This window comes from Gopherus flavomarginatus, chromosome 3, assembly GCF_025201925.1.
Source record: "Gopherus flavomarginatus isolate rGopFla2 chromosome 3, rGopFla2.mat.asm, whole genome shotgun sequence".
NCBI lineage: Eukaryota > Metazoa > Chordata > Testudines > Testudinidae > Gopherus > Gopherus flavomarginatus.
The window spans coordinates 249,876,225-249,902,814 of NC_066619.1; the positions used below are offsets into that span (position 1 = coordinate 249,876,225).

Consider the following 26,590-nt stretch of genomic DNA (forward strand, 5'->3'; position numbering starts at 1 on the left):
TACCATGGAAAAATAGTTTATACTAATAGGAAAGTCTTACTAAGACTTTCTCCCATTTTTCTAGGGCTAATTTTTACTATAATCTCAATTGTTGATCCCCTTAAAAGTGACCAAAAGAGGGTTTATGTCACTTTTTATTTCAGTAAAGGTTCTTACTCTAACTTGGCTGTTTTTTTTTTTTTAATTTATTATACTCTGAAATATTGTCTACCTCAAAATGTTCCACAAGCAACTGGAGAACTAGTTAACTCAGCTGGTATGAAAAGACACAGAAGCAGCTGCAGTAGATACAACAACGTTATTGGGGTGAGGAGGAGAAGTGAGGCCCAGGCTAAGGATATCCCTCTCCCCAGAGAAAACAAACTGTGCAGGGAGGAACACCCGCAAGGGACATGAGGATCTATAGAACCTCACCGCTCTCCCAACCACGTGAACTAGATAAAAGAAAGAAATCCCCAGGTGAAGCGAAGCTGGGGACTGAAACTGCCAGCAGAAACAGACACAAACATCTATGTACTAAAAGCAGCAGTTTTCCAACATTCACTATACGAACACCTAGCTTGATTTTGGCAATACAATTGATCTATTTCATTAATACATTTATTTAAAGTAAGATTACAGTGTTTTTAATTTAAGACAATTTTGTTAGGTACTATGCTAAAAGTAACGACACACCAGATGATGAATTTTTTTCCCCTTGACTGGTGGAGAGGGGGAGGGAAGGAGATATGAGAGAAGGAGAGACTCTTCCTTACCTTTTTTCATTTCCATAGGACTTCTGTGCAACTTTTGCATGGAGAATTAGTACTGTTTGATCACCCCGCTCCTTTAGATAATTCCGCATAGCTTCCCTAAAAATTAATTTAAAGAGAAAATAAGTTTTGAAAGTTTTGTAGTTATAATAATTCAAATAGAACTTTAAGAAAAAAATGCAGCTGAGGTTGAAAGAAGACAAAATAGGGGGATATGCAGCACACTAACAATACAGAGTTGGGTTTAAACCAGATGTTTTAAAAGATAATTTTTTGGGCAAAAAAACAGTATTCAAATTGCACCCCACTACTGTAAGTTATGCTATCATCACAAAGTTTTCCACCACAGGGAAAGTCTGGGGTGCTGCAGAAGGACAGTATTTACTTCAATACATTTATTCACAACAAGAGGGATGTGCTGAGGTCTCGTTGTTACTATTTACAATATCTTGCTACCCATATTTGTTCAAGGTCTCCTTGCTTAGTTTTATCTGAGTCTTCCACACTGATGTGCTTACATGACATACATGGTGTATGTTGGTTTTCTAACATTCAGCCATACAATGACAACAAAAGCCAGACAGAAACTGTTTTGCTTAAAAACAAAGACAACTATCTCTTGAGTTGAATAGGTAGATGACAACATTTTACTGGTCTTCTGCATATTACACCAGCCCTCCATTAAGTACTATAACCAATTCAGAGTCCCCTGGTCCTTCCCTTCAAAGCGCATAACTAGATAAGTGCAAATACTGAAAGCTACCTACTGAAACTGACAGAAGTAGAGATAAAACTCTATGGCCACGTCCAGACTAGGAATTAAAATCGATTTTAGATACGCAACTTCAGCTACGTGAATAACGTAGCTGAAGTCGAATTTCTAAAATCGAGGTACTCACCAGTCTGGACGGCGCTGCATCGATGTCCGCGGCTCTCCGTGTCGATTCCGGAACTCCGTTCGGATTGATGGAGTTCCGGAATCGATGTAAGCGCGCTCGGGGATCGATACACCGCGTCCAGACTAGACGCGATATATCGATCCCCGAGCAATCGATTTTAACCCGCCGATGCCGCGGGTTAGTCTGGACGAGGGCTAAGGAAGGGGTTTCAGGACATTTTTGGTGAAGGCCATCCACCCAAAGGCAACCACTCAGGAGATCAAACTCAACCAATATTTGGATAGTTCTTTAATGGCATCAAGGTTGTTGACCCAGAACTTTACTCAACTAAGGAAACAATATTCTTAGTTGACAAGATCTGTTTCCAGTAGAAAGACCTCTCAGATAAAAAGAGCCTATGGAATAAAAACTCACCCAGGAGAGTAGGGGACAGAACATAATCCAACTGTGATGACATTTCAGTCTAAATTTTTATACCTGGCACATAGACATCATAGTAACTGGTGCACCAGAAATAAGTATATAAGTAGATGATACACCAATACAGGATTACCTTGATCTCGGTAAATTTGGCTAATAATTAGTAACATTGATACTATGCTGCATATAGGCATAAAGTATAGACAATAAAAAACTGTTTCTCTCAAGTATATTTATATATACTGAGACTATTTATATAGGTATTCAGATGTTCAGTACTTTATAACTACCAAACCTAAGATTAATATTTTCTCAATGAATTATATTTACGTATTTCAGTACTAACAAAATTCTTCATTTTAGCTTCATTTAACTTAGTCATAAACATATGTTCAAGATGCAGAGTGCATTACGTAATACCCATGAATATCTACGGTACTCATGTTAAACAATTTCTCAAAAAGACTGCTACAAATATAGTAAATAATGCTCATGGTCTGTCAGTTCTAGTGTATATTAAGCATTGTGTCAGGATCAAATTATCTCTGCCCCTTTCTCCTGCTCTAAAGGCTGTATTCATAAAATCACAGTTGCCACATAGACCTAACCTCCTAAGAATACAAAGACTACTCTTCTTTCTCTACTGCTTATTAAGAAAATGTTCAATAAGAACAAGAATACCTAGCTCTTATATAGCCATTTTCACCAGTAGATCTCAAAGCACTTTAAGGAGGTAAGCACCATCATTATATTATATTTTATATATAACTGCAAAAGCAAGTAGCACAATAGAACAGAAGTTGCTCAGAGATATTTTTACTCCTTCAAGGAACTTAAGCAATGAAGAGGAAAAGAATGTTTCAGAATTGCTGAAGAACATGTATCTGGAAAAACTGGAGATGGCAAGCAGGTTCAACAGGATTTCTACAGGTACGTTAACAACAAGAAGGTAGTCAGTGAAAGTGTGGGCCCCTTATAGAATGGGAGAGGCAACCTAGTGACAGAGGATGTGGAAAAAGCGAATGTACTCAATGCTTTTTTTTGCCTCGATCTTCACAAACAAGGTCAGCTCCCAGACTGCTGCACTGGGCAGCACAGCATGGGGAGGAGGTGACCAGTCCTTTGTGGAGAAAGAAGTGGTTCAGGACTATTTAGAAAAGCTGGACAAGCACAAGTCCATGGGCCTGGATGCTCTGCATCCGAGGGTGCTAAAGGAGTTGGCAGATGTGATTGCAGAGCCATTGACCATTATCTTTGAAAACTCATGGTGATTGGGGGAGGTCCCAGATGACTGGAAAAAGGCTAGTGGAGTGCTCATCTTTAAAAAAGGGAAGGAGGAGGATCCAGGGAACTACAAGCCAGTCAGCCTCATCTCAGTCCTTGGAAAAATCATGGAGCAGTTCCTCAATGAATCAATTCTGAAGCACTTAGAGGAGAGGAAAGTGATCAGGAACAGTCAGCATGGATTCACTGAGGGCAAGTCATGCCTGACTAACCTAATTGCCTTCTATGACGAGATAGCTGGGTCTGTGGATGCGCGGAAAGCAGTGGATGTGTTATTCCTTGACTTTAGCAAAGCTTTTGATATGGTCTCCCACAGTATTCTTGCCGGCAAGTTAAAGACGTATGGGCTGCATGAATGGACTATAAGGTGGACAGAAAGCTGGCTAGATCGTCGGGCTCAATGGGTAGTGATCAATGGTCCCATGTCTAGTTGGTAGCCAGTATCAAGTGGAGTTCCCCAAAGGTCGGTCCTGGGACCGGTTTTGTTCAATATCTTTATTAATGATCTAGAAGATGGCATGGATTGCACCCTCAGCAAGTTTGCAGATGACACTAAACTGGAAGGAGTGGTAGATAAGCTGGAGGGTAGGGACAGGATACAGAGGGACCTAGACAAATTAGAGGATTAGGCCAAAATAAATCTGATCAGGTTCACCAAGGACAAGTGCAGAGTCCTGCACTTAGGACGGAAGAATCCCATGCACTGCTACAGACTAGAGACCGAGTGGCTAGGCAGCAGTTCTGCAGAAATGGACCTAGGGGTTACAGTGGATGAGAAGCTGGATATGAGTCGACAGTGTGCCCTTGTTGCCAAGAAGGCTAATGGCATTTTGGGCTGTATAAGTAGGAGCATTGCCAGCAGATCAAGGGACGTGACCATTCCCCTCTATTCGGCATCGGTGAGGCCTCATCTGGAGTACTGTATCCAGTTTTGGGCCCCCCCCCACTACAAAAAGAATGTGGAAAAAATTGGAGAGAGTCCAGTGGAGGGTAACAAAAATTATTAGGGGGCTCGAGCACATGACTTATGAGGAGAGGCTGAGGGAACTGGGATTGTTTAGTCTGCAGAAGAGAAGAAAGAAGGGATTTGATAGTTGCTTTCAACTACCTGAAAGGGGGTTCCAAAGAGGATGGATCTAGACTGTTCTCAACGGTAGCAGATGAAAGAACAAGGAGTAATGGTCTCAAGTTGCAGTGGGGGAGGTTTTGGTTGGTTATTAGGAAAAACTTTTTCACTAGGAGGGTGGTGGAATGGGTTACCTAGGGAAGTGGTGGAATCTCCTTCCTTTGAGGTTTTTAAGGTCAGGCATGACAAAGCCCTGGCTGGGATGATGATGTATTTGGGGATCGGCCCTGCTTTGAGCAGGGGGTTGGACTAGATGACTTCCTGAGGTCCCTTCCAACCCTGCTATTCTATGATTCTATGATATTCCATTAGTCATATAGGACTTTTCATATATAGAAAAGAATTTAGTTAAAAGAGTATTTGAATTTTAACATAATGGTATATTCTTCAGACTATCTGAATGGATCATATTCTTACTTACATAGTCTATTATGTATTCAGTATAGGATTGCTAATTCAAAGGGAAAAAGAGATATAAGAAAGGACTCCAATTCACCAGTTTCCACCCTCTTTGCCCTCCTACACTCACAAGAAATCTATCTTCTGGGATACGTCTACCAGATCCTAAAAGATGTTCTCTGCTCAATTCTTTAAGAATAGATTCTCAATGTAGAAGTCAAGACCACAAGAGGTATTTGGAGGTCTTGCTAGGTAAGGGATAGGGGAGAGCATTCAGATTTTGTGGGATGGAAGTCCCTAAACATTTTACTACATGTTTAGAACATGAGGTCTTGGTATTTAAAAAAAAAAAAAAAAAATTTAGAACCACCCACTCTCACACATGGGAAATGGTTCCCAGGATCCCTGTCAATATCCCAGGAGGAAGATACTTTACTAACCAAGTAGCTGAACCCTGTGCATAAAACCTAGATTCATCAAAGTTAAGCACACAATACAGTTTATGCCCTGATATACAACAGGATGTTTAATCAATTTTCTAATTTTAATTAATCTCAGGAAAGTGGATTCTACCAATAACTTCAGAAGCAGAAAATTCCAAAAGTGATTAACCTCCAAGAGGGGAAAATACTTCATGATTTTAAACCCAACCTTTTTAAAAAAAAATCCACAGATAGGTATAGATAATAATTGTACAAGTCATATAGGAAAATAGAAAATTACCTGTTGAGCTTATTTAAAACTATTGTGGGATAAACTCTGGTTTGAGTTATAAGTACTCACAGCCTAAATATAAAGCAAGTTGATCACAAAGCTGGAGTATATCTGGAAATGCATTCCTGATTAAATGTATCCCAAACCTGACATGACACAAAACATGTTTCTTCCTGTTTTGCATAAGGCATCCTGCTCCCCAACATAAAAGGAAGTAGGCCAGGGTACCAGTGGGTGTGTTATGCCCCCAAATACTATTGTTCACACACAGTGCTATGAAAAAAGTGCAGTTTTTGTGCACATCAGGCAAATGCAGTGGCCATCATTAAGTAAACATTTGCCTACAGTTGCCACAAAGCAGTATCCAAGATTACTACAGTTTTCCCCTCTCCACAGAATAATCAGTATTTATAGTAATTATGTGGTAACAATTGGCAAATGGTGACTATTTTATGGCTTCTAGAGTAAGTTATTCCAAAACGGAACAGGAATAACTCAGATATAATACTTCACAGCCCTTCTCACAGCCTTTCATGAACAGCTTCCCTTGAGAATGTGGTACTATTTATCACTGGTCACACTTCACAAAACTTTTAGGTTAAAATCGTTCCCAGACAGCATTCTTGATTGTGATATACAGTGCACCACAAAAGCCCTCAAATACAATATTTAAATTCTGCCAGTAAAAGAGCTTTGGCATTTGATGTGATTTCATCAGCCACACTTACCAACGAATATAGAACATAGGGATAGAATATATATACCTGTCAATGAGGAGATGTTTGAAGTCATCTCTGGAAACTTAGACCTCAGCAGATTAATACTTACTATGATGCTCTACAAATAATAAACACTTGACTACATAAAAGCTAAGTGATTTCTGCAAAGAATTCTGAATTTCAGATTAAACCAAGAAAGGAAAGGAAAGCAATAGGAAAGGAAAGGTCACAGTATTATTTCTGGTTGATAATGTGTTTGTTAAAGCTTTCCATTTTTCGGAAAAGATTTTAAACCAAAATTTCGAAATGTACTCTGACTCTCTGCCGAATGACTATCTTTCAGCACTGAAATTCAAGGCTGACAAGCTATAATTTGTTATTTATCTTTGAAACTTTTTAAAGGAAAAAATAAGTTTAGATAAAATGATAAACTATTCTATGCTTACCTGGTAAGACGTTTAGGTTGAGGTCGCTCACCAAATTTCCTGTAAACAAACAAGAAGCCAGTAATTTAAAACAAACATTCTGTGATAGATTTTTACACTTCAATATTAAAATTTGCTGTAGTGCTGTCTCTTATTTCCTTGATTATTCTTCTTTTCTTTTATGCTGACATAATAAAGTATGTGTGTATATTATATTTTTATATATACATACACAGAGAGATATTTAAAAACACAGTAAAAGTTCCGATAATTCATTTGTGATTCAGAATGTTTTAAATATAATATGTTCCATTTCTATTTTTTAAAGCAAACCAGCTCCTTTACAGAGTTTTTCTGTAATACTAAAGACTTTCCTTACTCAAATAAATCAGAAAAATTACATATTATTCAAATTTTAACGAAAATGAAAAAAAGCCCTTCACTGTGAAAATATTTTTAATGTACCAAAAGGCCTGGCAAATGAATTCATTCATTATTGTCCAGTTAGGGGGGAAAATGTAGTACAATCCCTATTAATGTCTTTGTTTACTATGCCTTCTGCAAAAAGTCACATTTGCCTCATTTTTCTGAAGTTTACTTAAAAGTCCAAGTTTCTTAACTACATCAAAAATCAGAGATTATCTGCTATTACAATCTACTAGAAGTGCCAGTAAGAACTGTTACTATCAACACAAAGACAACAACATTACTAATATTGTGACCATCAGCTGTCTGATTCTGAGTTGGCAAATACATTGCACTATAAATACTGCACATCAGAATGACTCTTCTAAGAAACTGGGGGGTCCTCCCCCAGTAACTTCTTACAGTAGGCTTGATGAAGTTTATTATATACAATGGTCTCAAGACTCAAAAAAAATTAGGTTCTCAGCTAAACACGTAGGTGCAGAGAGGGCGATTCAAAAACATCTAATAATCCATTGGCATTGTCAGGTAATACTACCTCACCATAAACTTTAAGCTAAATCTTCCTAAAAATGTTAAAGTATGTAAGAAGATGCACACATGCAGTTGTATAGAAACATCCTCTTCAGCAATACAAAGCAAACCAAAAAGATTAAGTCAGAATTGTCAAGAAGACTTGAGAAAAGGAAGGCAAGGATATTGCTTCTCTGCCTCACAACACATCTGTTCCTATGTTCAACCTCTTAAAGAAAGTACAGTCACAAGCTAAAATGAGAACAAGAAACATGCAGCACCTAGCTGAACACCCTTCTACCTAAAAATAAATGATATGAGACAGGGAACTCAACCATGCAATGAATACACAGCCATTACTGGTAAATACACTTCAGAATGGCAATGTTCTTGCTACAGTATATCAAACAGATATATCTTTCCCTTTATGCTTCATTTACAATGAAAATCCATCTATAATATTGCACTACAATATTCGAGGCTCCCTATTGCAATAAGGAGCATGAGACCTAAAATTACATGACAAGAGATCCCCTAATTTATGGAGCTGATCTGCAATGAACTCTGTAGCAAAGCAAGTACAACTGATTATGCAATTATTCAATACACTTAAATGTTATTTAAGTAATTCCAGAAATGCACCACAAAGTGAAAATATATAATTAATGCACATAATTTAATTTGCATTGTAACAGAGGAATGCCATCTTGCTCAGGAGACCACCAAAAGAGAAAAAACTATAGGGGACAGGCTGCAGCATTAATTTAAGGTGATTACATCAATTTAAAAACACACCTGAAATATTAAACCAGTTCAACTTTCTGTGTAGACCAGACCTTAGTGTTTTGGAAGACATGTCTGTTTTAAATAAATCCACAAGCTTGAGTGAAGGATTTTGCATTTAGCTCTGAGTAGATGACAACCATCCACTCTCTGAAATTCAGGTCTCCCTAAAGTGTCTCAATTTGGGCACCCCAAAATTGAAGTACCCAACATTACTTGTCATTTTTCCAAGTGTTGGCCTAAAAGCTAAAAAGTGTATAAAAATTGATTTTACTTGTCATTATTTATGCTTTGTTTCTTTTTAACATTCTTCTCAGCTTGAATAATGAATGCAGATTGCTCAATTTCACTTATTTTTATGATCAGTATGTAGCTGCTTTCACTTTATTTCTTATGTGTTAGTGCAATGCTGAACTGTTTGGCCTTTGAACGTTATAAGAACTTACATGCTTCTATCTGGAATGTAAAAGTGTGCGTGTAATTTTAACAAGAATATAAGCTGAACTAACATCTATTTAGTCACTATTGGAGACTTAAAAAATTTAAGGAATAAATAAGGTGAAAAAAACCTGAAGATTCACTTGCCTGAGACTCTCACTGACCAGGCAGTGAACTCTCTCTAACCAATGCTATCTGACCAACGGAAGCAGAACCTGCAAGTTGAGTAAGCAATATGACTTTGTGGAGAAGTGCATTCTCTGTTGCAATGCCACCTATGTAGTGCAACTCACTAAGACCATCTGATTAGGGTCCAATGCTGGGTGAGAAAAGTGGGATTTCAAATTTTTATATTTATATTCTGACCAGATCAGTTATTAAACTTTCATTTACTTATTTATATTACAGTAGCAATTGCAGACTGCAATCTAGATCAGGATCTTATTGTACAAGAGGCTGTATTATTCAAAGAAAGGAAAAGGTCCTGCCCCTAACTAATCACAATCTAAGGCCTTCTCTACACACACACACACACACTTTTTTTTTGAGTTAAATCAGTGCAACTCCCTTGCAGAGACTCTCTTATTTCAGTTTAAGAGTCTTATGTGGTGTTACTGTGGCTTTAAGAGAATGAATAGACTCTCCAGTGTGTGGGAGCTGACAGTGAGGGGAAGAAGTTGGGTTTAGGTTAGACTGATAGATGGACCTAAGTTAAGATGCTCTGTATATACGTTAGCTATGTACCCAATAAAGACTATAGTTGAGGTGCTAGCAATGAAAGATGTTAAAAAACCACCGACAGTAAAAGTTATAGAGAACTGAAAAACAAGTTTGATTGAACTAAGATGGATCAATTAAGAATTCCCACATTTCTAAAAACATTGAGAAATGCTGTGGAAAACTGCAAAAGGTTTCGACAAGTATTTGATTGATTTGTGAGGACATAGGGATCTAATCATAAAGATGAACAAAAGACTGCCATCTTTTTTAATATTGCAGGTACTGAAGGAATTTCATTATATAATTCATTTGAGCATAATGTTAGAGAATGAGCTCACTGAGTTTGTCTTAAAAAATGTAAGGAATACTATTTACCAAAAAGAAATGGAACATTCAAAAGATTTCAATTTCACTCAAGAAATCAAAAGTAAGAAGAGACTTCTGCATCATTTTTAACAGATCTAAAGATAAGTCAGAAACGTAATTTCCAAGACTCTGAGTCAATGATAAGCAGTCAAATTGTGATGGGTATAATAGATATCAGTGGAAGAAAAAGACTGTTAGAAAAGCCAGATCTAAATCTGGAAAAAGCAGTGAGAATTTGCCAAACTGCTGAACTTAATCAACAATAATTTTACATTTTAGAAAGAAAACACACTGATGTGAATATACACTTAATAAGAAAAAGTCTATGAAGGGAAACAGTGAAAATATTAAAGTTGAAAATATGAGCATATGAAAGAATGTTCTAAATATGGAAGACAACACCAATCTAAATAACAGCCAGCATACAGTCAAACCTGTCATATCTGCAAGAAACAAAGTTCTTTTGCAAAAATTTGTAAACAAAAGTTGAAAAAATTAGAAATATACACTTAGTTCAAAATTCAAAAGTCTCAGAAGATGCTGAATAAGGAATACAGAGTTTATAGTACACATGAAGACAATTTGTTTCTGGGTATGCTGAAACAGAGTCATTTTGTGAATTACAAGAAGGACTGGACAGTACACTATCTGCTAATGGTACATTTATCTATGTAATAGATATAGGTGCACAAGCTAAGATAACTTAAGAAATTATAAAATATCTAAAAGTAAAAACTTGTATTAAGAGAACTATATATTTATTTGAAAACTTACAGTGGTGAAAAATTCTTGTTATGGGTATTTGTGAATTACAAGTCATAGTTAAAGATAATTTAGAAAATATAAGTTTTTTGTAGTAGTTAAGGGACTAGTTATTTTTATTTTAGGTTTAGAAACATGTTTAGCACTGGTAGAATTCAAACTACTCAGGATTCTGAAACACTGAAAATATAATATCAATTTACAGAGTTATTCACTAGCATTGGTAAATTAGATACAATGCATAAAATAGAGTTAAATGAAACAAAGAAACCAATCATACATGCAACTAGAAAAATACTCTTAGCTTTAAGAAATAGAGTACACAAGGAATTGGAAAGGTTAGTTAATTTAAATATAATTAAAAGAGTGTGAGAGCCAGTTGAGTGGGTGAATTCATTAGTAATAGTAGAAAACAAAGATAGATTCTGATGGTTATGTTTAGATTCCAAAGACTTAATTTAATATGTTAAAAGAGAACATTTTAAAATATCTACCATGGAAGAAATATTTGGACAAATATCGGGAACAAAATACTGTACTTTTCTTCTTTAGATGCTTTGAATAGATTTTGACAAATAGTACTGGAGTAAGAAAGTCAATTGCTATGCACATTTAATACATCTTTTGGATGTTATGTTTTAAAAGATCACTTTTTGAATTATGTTCACCTCCAGAGGCATTTCACAAAGCAATACAAAACATTTTTGAAAATATATATGGCATACAAGTGTACATAGATGATATAATAATATGGGGAAGAACTTTCCAAGACACACCTTATATTGGAGTGTCCACACCAGGTAGTTCCACTGATTTAACTAAGTTTCTCAACTTTTTTAATTGGTATAATTTTCTTGTTTAGACAGGGCCTAATTAGATAAGACAAAAAGTATTATCATCCACATTTTACAGATCGCAAACTGAAGCACAGAGAGATTAAGTGAGTTGCCCAAGGCCACATAAGTCTGTGGTAGAGCCAGGAATTGATCCCCAATATCCCGAGTCAATCCCCAAACCAGCCTCACTTTGTACACTTCCAAATGAAAGTTACAGATGTTGTTGAAACCAATGTGTGACCTTGTATAGGTACTGCCTCTACTTAAAGAAACTACTTCTAAGCACATAAATCTAAAATCAAGCCTGAGAGAACAAACTATTAACTCTCTAAGCTGCTATCTTTTTAAAATACAAATACTTTTTGGGGCTATGGGTCCATGTTTGTTTACTGTAAGCCCAAATTTTGACTGCCTATACTAAATAGAGCTGCCTTTTCTACAAATGTGTTATTTCAGTCCCCTCAAGTCCATGGACAGGTGAATGTCTTATCATGGCATTTTTCAAATGGAAAAGAGGATGCTACCCTCTATGTCCTGACCAATATTTCTTTTCTCACTACAAACAGGTTCTAAAGTCCAAAGCTTTGTATGCACAAATGGTCACAGTCACAGCAATATTAATATATAATTTACTGACTAACATCTTTTGCCTTATGCATGGAAAGCAATGTGAACAGGTATTGTTTGTATCTAACTGGTAGCAAGGACACAAGTCTCTTTTACATATGCTGCTTAGCAGACTGTCAGCGTTCAGTGAACAACAAAGGGCTCCATGCACGCAGCAGCACAATGGACCCAAATTCTGCTGCAGGTACTCTTCAGTTCCACAGCAGGTAACACATACCTGCACTGAAATATTAATTATGTTAATTTGCTGATTTTTCATAATGTATAGCTGACGTGAAGTAACATCTTCTACGGGATCTCTAGATAAGGGCAGAAGTTCCCCAGTAAGGCTGAATGTTGAGAATCCCTATACAAACAATACTCAGCTTCTGGAGACAGTATATGATAGTTGGGTAAAGCTCCACCCCTTATGGGCCTCAGCTTCTGCCACACTTCTAAGGGGGGCCCTGTGCCACTGACACTCCAGTGGGCATTGGGGTTACTGGTGGAGATGCAATAGTTATTGGTGGGTTATCCTGTGTTGTGTGCTTAGGGCCCCAAAGATTGCCTTAATCCAACTCTTAAAAAACAAACAAACAAACAAACAAACAAACAAACAAACAAACAAACAAAAACAAGGAGTCCTTGTGGCACCTTAGAGACTAACAAATATATATGGGCATAAGCTTTCACGGGCTAAAATCCACTTCATCAGACGCATACCTGCCTATGGTATTTTCCATGCATCTGATGAAGTGGGTTCTAGCCCATGAAAGCTTACGCCCAAACACATTTGTTAGTCTCTAAGTTGCCACAAAGATTCCTCATTGTTTTTTGCTGATACAGACTAACACAGCTACCCCTCTGAAACCTTAATCCATCTCTGCATACTTTGCCCCTTGGCCAGACAGAGATCAGACCAACAGTAGCAGTTCCTCAGCTTGGCCCTTGGCTGCCACAACCTTTCCTCCACAGTTTGTGCACCTCCATTGCACACTTTGCATCCTTGGTGGGACAGAGTTCTGTCCAGTTCAAGTGGCTTGTTTGCAAAATCCCTGCCTATCACATTCTCTCCCCAGGGAATACACCTTTAATGTAAGGCAAGGGTTGTCTTGACAAGGCAGGACAGCTGTTGTATCACATGCTGGCTCCTGCTTTTATGGCAGTAAGGTGGAACAATGTGCTGTTTAGGTTATTCACTGCCTCTTGTGAACACAAAAAATTCTCCATGCTGGATGTCTGACTCAGGCTGACTTTTTTGGGAAAACTTCAACCAAAATGGTTCAGCCATATCTGAGAATAAGACTAGAAATGATCCTGTTTGCTCCTGTTAAATTCTGTCAACCCTTTCTTTTAACGGCTCTCGCACCTCAAGGTTTTGGAACAGGGACCTGAAATTTGGCAGGGGTTAACATTTGTGCCAAGGATGTGTCTTTTGCCATCCATGTGAAAAAAGCCCAATTTCAGCCAAGAAGTGGGGAGAGGCAAGAAACAGATTGGACAAGCCACCCATGCAGGGAGATTGGGACTGGGAGCCAACGCGGACGAGGAACTTGTGAGTGAGAGGGAGGAAGAAGGAACTGGGTGGTTGGGAGGTTAGACTGGGACTGGTGGGCAAGAAAACTGGGACTGGGAGTCTGGAGGGGTAAGACTAGGACTTGCTGAACAAGGACACTAAGTTTGGGATCAAAAGCCTGAAGAGTGATGACTAGGACTGACTAGGTGAGAAGAACATGAATGGAACTAGGAGTCAGGGTGGGGAGAAGGCAGAACTGGGACAGGGTCAGGTTGAAGGGGACATGACATATGGGGTAATGCCTGAGTGGAATGGAATGCTGTCCACAACTATCTGTGAAACCTACTGGCAATGTGTACCACTCCCTTTGGATCAGTGGTACCCAAAATTTTCCTCCCATATCCCTCTTCCCCTTTACCAGTAACGGCATGTGTCCACACACACACACACTGGGCTGGGAGCTGAGTCACAGCTGGGCTGGGGGCCACAGCCTGGAGTGGAGCCAACAGCTGAACCACAGCCGGTGACTGAGAGTAGGAGCCAGGGGCCAAGTTGCAGCCAGGGTTAGGGGCCAGGAGCGGAGCTAGGGGCAGAGGGGGGATGGTGGCGCTTCTTCCATGCCACCCTGTGAGGCTGGCCCGTGCCAAGCCACACCAACTGGACATTCCTCTGCACCCTCCTAAGGGGGTGTGCCCCCTAGTGTGGAGACCACTACTCTAGCCAGAGAGGACAAGAACCTTCTACTGTATCAGTTACTCTGTTAGCACAAAGTGTAAAGGTCTGTGTTAGTTTTAAAGGTTCCAACCCTGCTCAGGAACCACGTGGGTATCAATATGGTACCGTGTGACTGCACTTCTACTTTTTCAGTCTGCATTTTGAAAAACCTAGGAAATTACACACAAGAACTATGTAAAACACATTAAGGTTGCGATGTCAAGTTCCAAAATTAGGAAATGCCAACACTAAAGTTGCCTGTGCAAAATCCTTAAATCAACAAATCATGTCTGTTTTTACTATTCATTCACCACTCCGTTCGTAACAAGCCTAATTCAAACGTCTGTATCACTGAATTTTGACTAAAATTCTCAAGCAGCATTTTTCTTACTTTGTCTATTTGTAATTTTTGATGAAAATATTTCTTCTTCAGTTTGCATGTGCATGGCGAAATCAACATTTAGTGATTAAAAAAACTAATTCTTTCAAGCCCACATATAATGCTAAGTATGCTGAAAAATCAGGTCCTGGGGTCTCAAGTTGGGCACCCAATATTAGTGGGATACCTCAGGCCCAAACTTTTGACAACCATGAAATATAAAAAGATTAAGTTGCACTGAGGTGCCATGTATGAATGAGTGCAACAAAGGTTTGTGTTGAAGAGAAAACAGGTCCTAAACAGATCAAGAGCAGACACTTGCACTTGATTCCTCAGCAGAAAACTGGGTGAAGAAGTGTGTAATTCAGTGACATCCTCAGATAGCATGGTGATGAGCATGGTAATAAGTAGCTAGAGTAGATGGATTCTTAGCCTGACTTCTGGGTCAGGTAGCTGAAGATAACTTTTTAACCTTCTTTTCTTACCATGTATCTGCATGGCTCAGGTGAAGTAAACAAAGGGAGGGGAAAAAACTGCTTGATGGACAGGAAATAGCCATCATGAGTTCATGCTTGCTATACAAACTTTCTTGTTATTACCACCAAGAAGCACTCCTTCAGTGCTAACATTTGTGAAAACACTAGAGTAGACAAGGCCCAAACATTTTTTACTTACGTGTCATATAACCTTCTGAACAGCGTTAGATGATGGGGATAACAGTGACTGAGTTTTGCCTACACTAGTGCTGGGCAAGGAGGTTTACCAAGCCCTGCATTGTATGATATCACATTTACCATATGGCACAGTTTTCAAAACTATTTTAAAGTTTTGTTTCATACTAACTAAGACCTGTCAATCTGGCCTTTTAACTACCATTTGAGAGTCACAGTTGAAGGAAAACAGCAAAGAGAAGAGAAGAGATTCAGATACCAAGATGATCTGACTTTGCAACGTTACTGTGGCAATGTCAAGTGGAAACTGTAGGAGCAGACTAGCTCCCTTCAAAAGATGACAAACAGTTTGTACGACATCAACAACTGTTTAGAGCAACCAACACAAAGGCATACGCCCGTAAGTTTAGTTATAAATTAACTAAAACCTTGAGAAAGTTATTTTAAGTAAAAATGAACAATTTTTATATTAGTTCCTGCTATCTCTCTAGCATATTGACTGCTAAAATAAAAACTGAATTTTAAAATTTAATTATGTGTCCTGATTTCAATGGTATCAGATAAGACCTTTCATGGAATCCACAATTTACATTAATTTAAGCAGCTATTTCATTCTAAATTGTGTAGACCTAATGTAGGATATCCAACCTACTCTGCTATGAAAGTTAGCTCTGCAGTGAATAACTCCAGTATTCCTTTTTCCTTAAATTATATTAAATGATGATTTCAGGAATTTGAAATGTTATTGTAAACATCTTATCTTCTTCAAAGTGCAACATTAATTGTCCTTAAATCAATATTTAATTTATTCATTTATACTGCTCCAGGTTTAAGGATTAAAATGAATAAAAAATTAAATGGGTATGTTGTAATTACATTTCTCCGTGTAACTTTGAAATACTACAGGAAATAAATTTTGTCACATGTATGAATTCCAGTAAGATTCCTAATTATAATGGTACCACAAATTAGTAGCTTAGCTATGGCAATCTGGACGTGACAAAAACGTGAACACCAATGCTTAACTGCTTTTTTCGTTCCCATTCCTGCTATTCTTTCCTGTCACAGAGCTGGAATAGTACCCCAGTGATGAGATACCATTAACAACATCTATTTTCACTTGTTTTAGCATATCCAGAATTCCTTGGACTCTCATGTGTACAAGTCCTAGTTCTCTGATACATAGATACAGTAAGACTTCCTGAGAGACTAAGACTAATTTTGAACAGAAGAATGACTACCGTAAAGTTTCCTGGCTGATGAACAGGAGCTGAAATATACTGTCACTTTATATTTTAAATATTATAATGTATAGGAAGTCATACAGTAGAAACCACAGAACAAAATTCACACATGTAGCCTACTAAGCTAATAAGCCCCAACAAATGCCTGATAAAGGCACAGTTAAAAATGAGAAAACAGCTCATCTTACTAGAAACAAAAATGAAAAAATACAAAATATAACAATGCAGAAATTCTGAAGTAAAATAGAACAAAATGTCTTGTCTTCCCTCAAAGGAACCAGAAACATATTATAGCAAATATCCAGACCTCTTTTTAAAATATATGTTGTCAGTCAAACTAAATTAAGGGGTTTGATGCAGAAATTACTGGGTTACTAATTTCTTTGGCCTGTCTTATTAAAGAGATCAGACTGGATTATGTAAAATATTTTCTTCTGGCTGTAAAAAATCTCTGAATATCCTTGTGAAGAGAATTCAAAAGGAAAAAGCCCTGCTTCCTTCCCAGAAGCTGAGTTGGCCAAAACATGGAAATCCCTTCCCATGAAAAATTTGTTTTTTTCTAAAGAAAAAAATTGCCCTAAACTACTACAAAATGTCAAAAAAAACAGAATTACTCACTGGAAATTTTTTTTTTTAAATCCATTCTGGGAGAACCAAAACTATTTTTTTTCTGGCCACCTGCCTGGAAAATTCAACTGTCTTAACAAGGGTGTGTGTGTGTGCGCTCTCATCAATTTAATTGGTGGAGGCAGAGCAATGGGGTCTCTGCCACACCAACTCTAAGGGACAGCTTTTGTCAACTTCACTTGCAGAATGTGAAATTGACAAGAGCCTTCCAGGCAGGCAGTAATTTTAATTTTCCCCAATGGGAAAAAAAACAGAAATTTTTGGCAAAATTGAAATTTTCTAAAAAATGACATTCTTGTAAGAAAAAAACATGCTGATGAAAAATGTGCAATCAGCTCTACACAGAAAGCATGAAGCAGATGTTCAAAAAGGCACAGAATATGACTGGTACTATTTCTGCCCACAAAATTTTCACACACAAAATTGAACAGCAGAAAATTTTGCAATCAAACTTCAGGCACAAATCAGGTCAAATTAGGGACAAATTAGGTTCAATCAAAAGCACATTTCTCTTCACTATAAATGCCACTGAATAGTGAAATGAACTCTTGTTTTAACTGTAAAAATCTCAAACCAGTGACGCATTAAAACTTGGCTAGTATTGCAGGGATGGTCTATACTACGGAACATCTTTAGAGGGTTCAAACAACTTTTCATGAGCCAAAGAGATTTTTGCAATATTTCAGACAGATGCTTAGAGACGGCATTAACCTTTATACTGAAATTGTAGCATCACAGAATATCAGGGTTGGAAGGGACCTCAACAGGTCATCTAGTCCAACCCCCTGCTCAAAAGCAGGACCAATCCTCAGGCAGATTTTTGCCCCAGATCCCTAAATGGCCCCCTCAAGGATTGAACTCAAAACCCTGGGTTTAGCAGGCCAATGCTCCAGATTTGGGGTGAGGAGAAAACTTCCCTTGAGAAAGGTTATCCTGTTGCCTAGTGCAAGGTTTCTTGCACCTTCTTCTAAAGCATTTGGCACTGGCAACTATCAGAAATAAGATACTAGACTTACATGATCCAATATGAAAATTCTTAAATGTGTTTATCAAGTGAAGATTCTCACACTTTTAGATGTCACTCAAGTGCACTGAGTAGGGGACTGATTCCACTCTACTCAGGAGTTACAGAAGGTGAGCCCTGTGAATTGTGTGCTCATTACTGGAGCAAGGCAGCTAAAAGAACCAGACCCTACGTGGAGGTCATAGGGATAAAGAATGCATTGGTTTTAACTGCTAGAGGAGAGTAACGCTTGAAAGACAGAGAACCTTGAACAGGACTCTAGATTTTCATAAAAACCAGTGGGAGGAGTTTTGATACTTCCTTCTTTGTTGATCCCCATAGAGGGTAAGAGAATTTCTGGCGTCTGCCAGAGCAGTAAGGATAAGCAGGAGGGCAACTTCGGAGACTTGGGAGCATGATAATAGAGCGTTTTTTGCTCATTTCTGCAAATGGGTAGTACACTGAGGGTCCTTAAAGGGAAACTATGGGGAATGGCATTGAAATGAACTTTGGGTGACGTTCTGGTTAGTGCTTTAGCATACAACATGACTTTTAATCCTTCATTTAAAAACCAAAGTTCGCAGCTGACAGATGTGATTATTTTATAAACCATATGACACAAACATTGTAATAGTTAAATTTGAAAAAGTGAAAAAATAATAAATAACTTCAGCTTGGTTGAGGAACAGTTGGAGGGAAGTTTCCATTATTACTTTTTTAAAGGCCCTAACAAAATCAGTCTGACTACTGTACTTACATGTTTTCTCTCTCCCTACAACTCTTTGTAGGTCACTTACGGGTTTTTTTAGATTGCAAGAACTTTGGACAGGCATCATATCTTCTTGTATGTTTGTACAGCATCTAGCACAATGAGGCCTTGATCCTGACTTGGACCTACCAGTGCTACCACAAATATAAACAAAACATATTTTAAAAAAGCATATATTGTGTTGCTATGTTGTTCTGAGTCCTATTCTTGTCTATTGATGACCCTTGTACCCTACATATTCATATTTGCAATGGTAAAATTCACTTTACTTATAGTATTTTTATAGATTTTGCATAAAGTATTGCTACTGGCACAAGGTTCAATTAAAAAAAAATGCAGAGAATGAAATTCACAATTGCCTGGTCAGTTTTATATTTATGAAACTTGCAAAGGAAGTAATCTTTCTTTCAGCAATTAATTGGCTTGAGCAAAAGCTGCACCTGCTAGAATCTTTATTTTTTTCCAAACAGCCATATTGGGACTCTACTTCTCCTTTACATATTTTGTCTTATTTCTGGTCTCTCTCAGGTAAAATTTAATTGTCACTGAGACGAGGAGTGCCAGTTTTTTTATAAAAATGTATAATTACAGAATTACTGAATATGGGAATGCAAAGGATGTAAAATATATGGACAGAGTCCCATGAAATCCTGAAAACGTATTCAAATTAGTCTGGATGTAACAACATCATGTGGAATTAAAATTGGCTAATAATAAAGTACAATGATTCAAACTGAAAGGGAGTGGAGGTGTTAGAGAAGGGACTATCTTTTGCCATCAGAGTTCAGCTAGTTATTAAAATATGAATACTTCTGAAAATAGGAGTATACCCATTAAATTTCTGGTGATACAAAATTGGGAGAGGTTGCAAACACTAGTGAGGATAGACAAATGGTATAATGCAAAAAAAGTTTAACTTGTAGTCAAGTTTTTCTACTTGCAATTCTACACCAAACACACCACTCAACACACATCACTGAAAAAGCAAATATTAAAAACCAATTTCTGCTTAACAGGACTTTTAATTAAATCAAATTTTACATATATCCTGGAGTGAAAAACTGTCTGCAAAACTAAAATCATCTTAACTCTAACAACCCTACAGAGACATCGGCCTCAAATCTTCTCTTTTTTTTTTTTTTTTTTTACTATAGTTCACAATTAGGGCCTGATACTGCAGAAGTTTGCATAGTCAATGGTATGTAAGATGGAGACACCCTAAGTTGTTTCAAGGATTTCAAGGACTCTAAGAGGTTTGCATATATAGTTGTTGACATCTTAAATTTGTAAATGCCAATGTACGGTGTAATGACCATAACACTGCCATCCTCTTATGTTCTCTTGATTATACTTTTCATAAGAACTTGGAAGCAATATGTAAAAATCTTAAATATGCAGTATGATCCAGGCTTCAAAGCTTAATATCTATAGACCCACTAGTTCTGTATTTATATATGCGTATATAGCAGTACTTAACACATCAGTGACTTAGGTGCTAGGGAACCATACTGACAGGAACCAAAGACAGATACATGAACCTTGAGCATCTGGGATTTCTCTATGCTGTAATTAAATTATTAATTTGTAAAGTATATATTTGCCTATGTTGTTTAAGGCTGTGAAGATCTGTGTGACAGTAAACACTGGTAAGACTGCTGTCTGCATATCATCAAAACAACTGTAATCCTCCCATGTAGTGATGTCCTCAGAAACAAAAACAAAATCTCCTAAAAGATAATCTTATCCATTCATGATTTTTTTCCATTCTGTAGGTGCATATTCATGAATGATTTTCACTGATTTAAAGCCAGAGGGACCATTGTGATCACCAAGTCCGACCTCTTGTATAACACAATAATTTCTATTAAACTCAGTGTCACAACTGTGTATTTAACCTGAGTTGTTGACTCTCAGTTTTCAATATTTGACTGTTGTCAGATGATGTTGATTGAATTAGGTATTTGATTTGTACTAGACTAGATTTTTGGTTTTCTGACAGCTGACCCAGGTGTCAAGAAGCATTAAATAACATGCAATGTGCTGTTGAGACCTTGATATGAGATCTGTATTTGAGCAGGTTGCGTTCTACAGTTTCCCAAAACTAAAAATCTGTAACACACAAAAGCCATGAACTTCTGGCTTAAAAACAAACTGCCCCTAGACGCAGTTAAAAAAATGGAAGGTTATTTTTTTAGAGGCTATCCCAGGAACTAGGGAGCCATTAGAGATTTGTTGTCACTTAATATGCAAATAAACACAACCTATTAAGATGCCATATGCCCCAATATGCATATTTTGAATTTTTTTATTGAAATATTAAGGCATTTCATACTTTATTATTCCAAATGTTGCATGAGGCATGGCGCAAAAGGACAGCTGACAATCAAGTGCCTTGACACTCAATTAAATGTTCACTGGTATACAATTTGTTCGAATTTTCTAAAATTCAGGGAATAGAAGGCACCTTCAATAGAAAAATCCTAGTTTCTAAAAAGGAAAATGTAGGTTGAATAACCAGAAAAATGTTAATATTATACTGTAGAGTATCTTCCCTAAGAGATATGGTGGAAGCTACATTGCTAGTGACATCTGATACTAAACTGGACAAAATACTAGAAACATGTATTACTGTAGGGAACAATCCTGCACTGAGAAAGAGATAGACTAGATGATTTGATGGGTCTTTTCTCTCTAATTTCTATGATTCCATAAATAAATTCTTTAGAATTTTTAAGTGCACTGGCTGCTCTCATCCTCAACCTTCCCTCTTAAGTTAACTTTTACTGATTATCAGAACTTTAGAGGCCGTTGCAGCCCAAGTCAATAAAAGCTGTGAAAATTTACAACTTCTGCTTATTAGTCTGGGTAACTTCTGAGGGAAAGGAATCTTAAAATTCCTCAGCTTGCTCACATCCTAAACATTTCAGATGCCCTTTGCTGCTTCCTCTCACTTAAGTATGGCCATGAAAGTTGTCTCTGTGTCATTTCCTCAATAAAAATGCTGCTGGAGAAGAAGCTCAGTTCTATGCAGAAATCACTGAAAATTATGCAGATCCACTGTACCACATTAATGAACATTTTTTAAAGGGCTCATTTGTTTAAAATACTCAGCAGACTCTCTCCAAAATGAAGTTTTCTTTTTACAAAATGCCTGGTTATGCTGACAGCCTAATAAATGGTGTTGCAAAGGTAGTTTGCATCTGAAGAATTGGCACTGTTCTTGGAAAAAATGATCTTGCTGTCCCCGCCCCTGCCAGTACAATTTTATCATAAGCGCAGCCTTTAGGGTCTGGGTCTGTCAGTCAACACAAATCTAAGAGTTCACAAGGTCACCCATCCTGCCTCAGCCTATGCAAGGTATGCGTATACACTGATAAAATCGCTTTCAGCCACCATGACACTGCAGACATTTATTAGTTATACGCTACAAGCATTTAGAGGCTGTGATCTGGATTGGGGCCCCACTGCTCTAGTAGTCATATAAACACATTTAGAAACAGTCAAGACAAACGATAACAAATACAGACAATGTCAAAGGTACATCATTAGTTAGCCTCAGCCACTTTTAAAATGAAATGCAACATCTGCACCCATGCTCATACTGCAGGTAGCTTGCTTCATCACTGCTGACCCACTGTTTGCTGCCCAAGGTACAGAAATAGATACAAGAACTAAAAAACTGCACCAACCTAATGGTATCTGAGTGACTGAAAATAAATAAAGGCATGACATTTCCTACCGCTGTGCTCCAATGTCACTTCAGCTGCTCTTTCCCCCTTTGGACGGCCTAACTCCAACATGATTCTTTGGGGAGTCCAGAAGTAAAAGAATAAAACAGGTCCCCCCCTCCCCAAATCAATACACAGAAAATCCCTCAATTGTCCTTCAAAACTTTCTTAAAAACCCACCTGTTCCATGATGAATTCCACGGACCATGCACCATTATATATTTGTACGGCATGGTCCTGTACTACACCAGACTACATTCACAGACGGCAAGTCCTCAAAACAGAGAACGTGCTACTTGTTCGAAACAAGTCTCCTATTGTACAGCACTACACATACTTTTGGCACTATACCAAATAAAGCTCACATAAATACAAGAGACGAGCACTGGTTCACTTAGTCACACCCTCTCACTGGAAATCACTTGTTCAATTAGAAACTCTCTCTCCTCCTTTTCTTACCCTCTTTCATCCTCCCACAGTTCTTTCATCGCTGTCTGCTCTCTTTTCCAATCCTCACAGCAAGAAAACATAGGCAGCCACAATTGCAATGTTGCATCGTTGGTCTGTTTTAATAAGTAGGTTAACTTTTAAACAGTTTACAAGAGTAACAAGCTCGCTTATATAAAAGTATCATTTTGCATTTGGAAGAAAAACTCAGCTAGTAAGTTATCACAACTTTGCTACCTAACTCCAAGGAACACAAGCTACAGTCCAACCTAAAGCGGTTAGCATTTTAATCCAACTAAAACTCATGCAATTCTGCCACAAGGATAAATAAATTAACCAAGAAAGCCAGTACAATAACTTGTCTAAGGACAACAATGCGCCTGACTATAAATCTGACGATATTTTTCATGTATTCAAATGGTACGTAGTTATCTGCTGTTATAGGCTGCACTATTTCAATTATCTCAGATCTATGAAAGATTAATATAAATACAGAAAACCAAAATTTAACATGTTTATTCTAACACACTATAAAAGGAATAATTTTATCTTTTATCAGAAGAGCTACTGCATTTTGTATTAACCCTTCATGAATTAATAAGGTTGACTGAAAAGCTCAGTGCAAACTGCAGACTTTCAGACACTTACCTCAGCAACTGAAAGAGATATCAGCTTGAAAAAATCGGCATGCCAAGAGAATCTCAGTCCCTAAAACACAATATAATTTGGCTCAGCTATTATGATTACACTGGGAATGTTCAATGTAAGGCTCTAGTCTGAAATATCTTTATCTACCAAAAAAGGGATGAAACTGAGATAGCAAGAGGTAAAATATACACAAGTAGTTCAGAAAACTAGCCATTGAAATGATCAGTGAATTTAACAGGTGGTAATACTCTGGAGTGATATCATAGTGTTACGTATTTAACGCATCTCATGACTGCTATCTAATTTGCTCAACTTACAAGTTGATGTTTTTTCTAACTGCCAGTCCTGTAAACTTCCTCTGGGACCTCAATGTCAAGTTCTGTTCTCTCTTGAGGCCTGGTCCACATTTAAAAGTTAGGTTGACATTGTTACAGTACTCAGGGGTGTGAAAAATTTACACTCCTGAACGCTGTAGCTATGCTGACCTAACCACCAGTGTAGATGCAGACAGATCAATGGAAGAATGCTTCCATTAACCTAGCTACTTGGAGAGGTCGAAAACCCCATTCCATCATGGTAAGAACTGTCTACACTACAGCACCTAAGTGGAATAGCTACAGTGGCATAGCAGTACTACTGTAGCACCTATAATGTAGATGTGACCTGATCCACATATCACAATCAGTAAGAGATTTTGCAACTGAATTTAGTTATTTCTCAGAAGATAATCCTGCTCACTCTCCCAAAGCTGTACTAGCTCTACAGTGCTAGCCAGAGTAAAAACTTATTTTTCAGCTGATGAAACTGTGAATATAAAGAAGCAGAGAGACTGCGTCAGAAGGACCATTTTTTACAGTTGTTTTCTGACCAAAAATGCATAGTGGAGTTCAGACTATAGCAGCAATTTCTAAATTGCAGTAGGAGTTAATTTAAATTAAATAAACCTTCTCAATACATTATGTGTTTGCTTCTGTTGTTAGACTACTTAAATGTCATAAACTGAAAGAAGTTAGAAATGAAAGAAACCTACTATTAGGCTATTTAGGCAACTTTCCTGCCAGCCTGGGATTGGTTGTTCTCTACAGTGTAATATGAGGTTTTGTTCTATCTTGTTTTCAATGTCCGAACCGTTCCTGTTCTTAACTATACCTTCCATCCCTGAAGTGGAAGACAGTAATAGACTTTAATCTTATACTCACATGGAAGGTGTCTCATACGAATCACATAAAATCCTGAGCCATAATGAATTTCTTTTAACTGCCATCATTCCACGCAATGCTAGTACTACACACTATAAAGAGAAACTATGAGTGACCCAACAAGGAAGTGGTAAAGGACTAAACTGAGCTTGCAATAGTGTCATTACCAAGGAGGAAGGCTCTTGCAAGATTAAACCAATCCTGCTAACCTTAAAAGGAAATAATATTTTTTTTCCTGAGCATTTCTGACCCTCTTAAACAATCTTTCAGGCTCTGGATCAGGATGCTCACAATCCACTTTTGAGAGACTTCTACCCACTGCTCAACTAAGTAGGAAAGGGTGATCATTCTTTTGTGCTCTTATGCTTACCTATGCCCCACAACAGGGAATTTCATCATCACTACTGCAACCACTGCTTCCCTACCAACGGATCAGTTACAGCAAATAAAATAAAATACAGTTATTGCTACAATTTCAAAGAAAGAGAAGACAGAGAATCCTAGCAGGATCTCAAAAGAGAGACTTAATATTTGAAGGAAACAAAAAATTTATTCAGTATTTCCACACAGTCTCTCACAACAGAGGTGGAGAAGGTGAGGGAGATCTTTCCAAGAAGAAATGATTGTAGCTACAAGTCTGCCATAAATCTTAGATTGGTGTTGCAAAAAAACGATCAATTGTTAACTAAGGCCATTCCTACGGGTGCTTCAGCAGCACAGCTATAAGCACTACAGCTATGTCGCTGTAGCACTGTAATGCAGATACTTGCTATAGCGATGGAAGGGGGGTTTCCACAGATTTAGGTAATCCACCTCCCCATGAGGCGGTAACTAGGTCAACAGAAGAACACATCAGGAGTTAGGTCAGCTGAACACGTGAATTTTTCACATCTGAGTGCTGTAGTTATGGTCACCCTAACAGTAAGTGTAGACCCAGGCCTAAGATTAAAAAGGACAATGAATCCGCAGCTTTTAAGCAAGTGTCTTGTAGGAGTAAAATCTGGATAATAAAGTTTTATTCTGCTAGAAGTTAGGAGTACTTTAGCTGTATTGTTTCAGTGTGTTGCTGACTTGCCTGACTAGACTCTGTTTTGCTGCTTTCCTCCCAACTTTGGACAGACATTTAAAATATATGGGGATTACAGAACACAACCCTATGTGGCAGTGAAATGTGTTAACCCTTGAGATATTTACACATAGTGTAATAACGTTATATTGCTTGAGTATAACTTGGAGCTAAAGTATCACTTGTGTATCTTGCATTTATATTGAAATACTAAAACAATAACAAACAAACAACGTTCTGCACTTTAAAGAAGGCAGAACTAGTCTACTAAAGACAACCACAAAAAAGGGCAGTGACATCCCAGGTATACTATCTAGAAAACTTGAGAATATGTGAAAATATGATTACATAACTGATTACTCTTGCAAGTATAGTGAAGTCTTAAATTCTC

At 37.6% G+C, this 26,590-nt stretch overlaps 1 protein-coding gene across 4 annotated transcripts in view; it reads right to left on the reverse strand.

Annotated features, from left to right (window-relative positions):
- Positions 1–26,590, reverse strand: part of RBPJ (recombination signal binding protein for immunoglobulin kappa J region) — a 91,860-nt gene that overhangs the window by 35,113 nt on the left and 30,157 nt on the right. For 2 of the 4 annotated variants that reach the window (XM_050947757.1, XM_050947758.1), the window contains 2 exons: positions 6,760–6,798; positions 756–851 (listed from right to left, as the gene is read on the reverse strand). In XM_050947757.1, the coding sequence (XP_050803714.1) occupies positions 756–851; positions 6,760–6,798 (135 nt within the window). Of the gene's footprint in view, positions 1–755; positions 852–6,759; positions 6,799–23,934; positions 23,995–25,133; positions 25,157–26,590 lie in introns of those variants that run through there. The other 2 variants (XM_050947759.1, XM_050947760.1) reach the window with 2 other exon arrangements.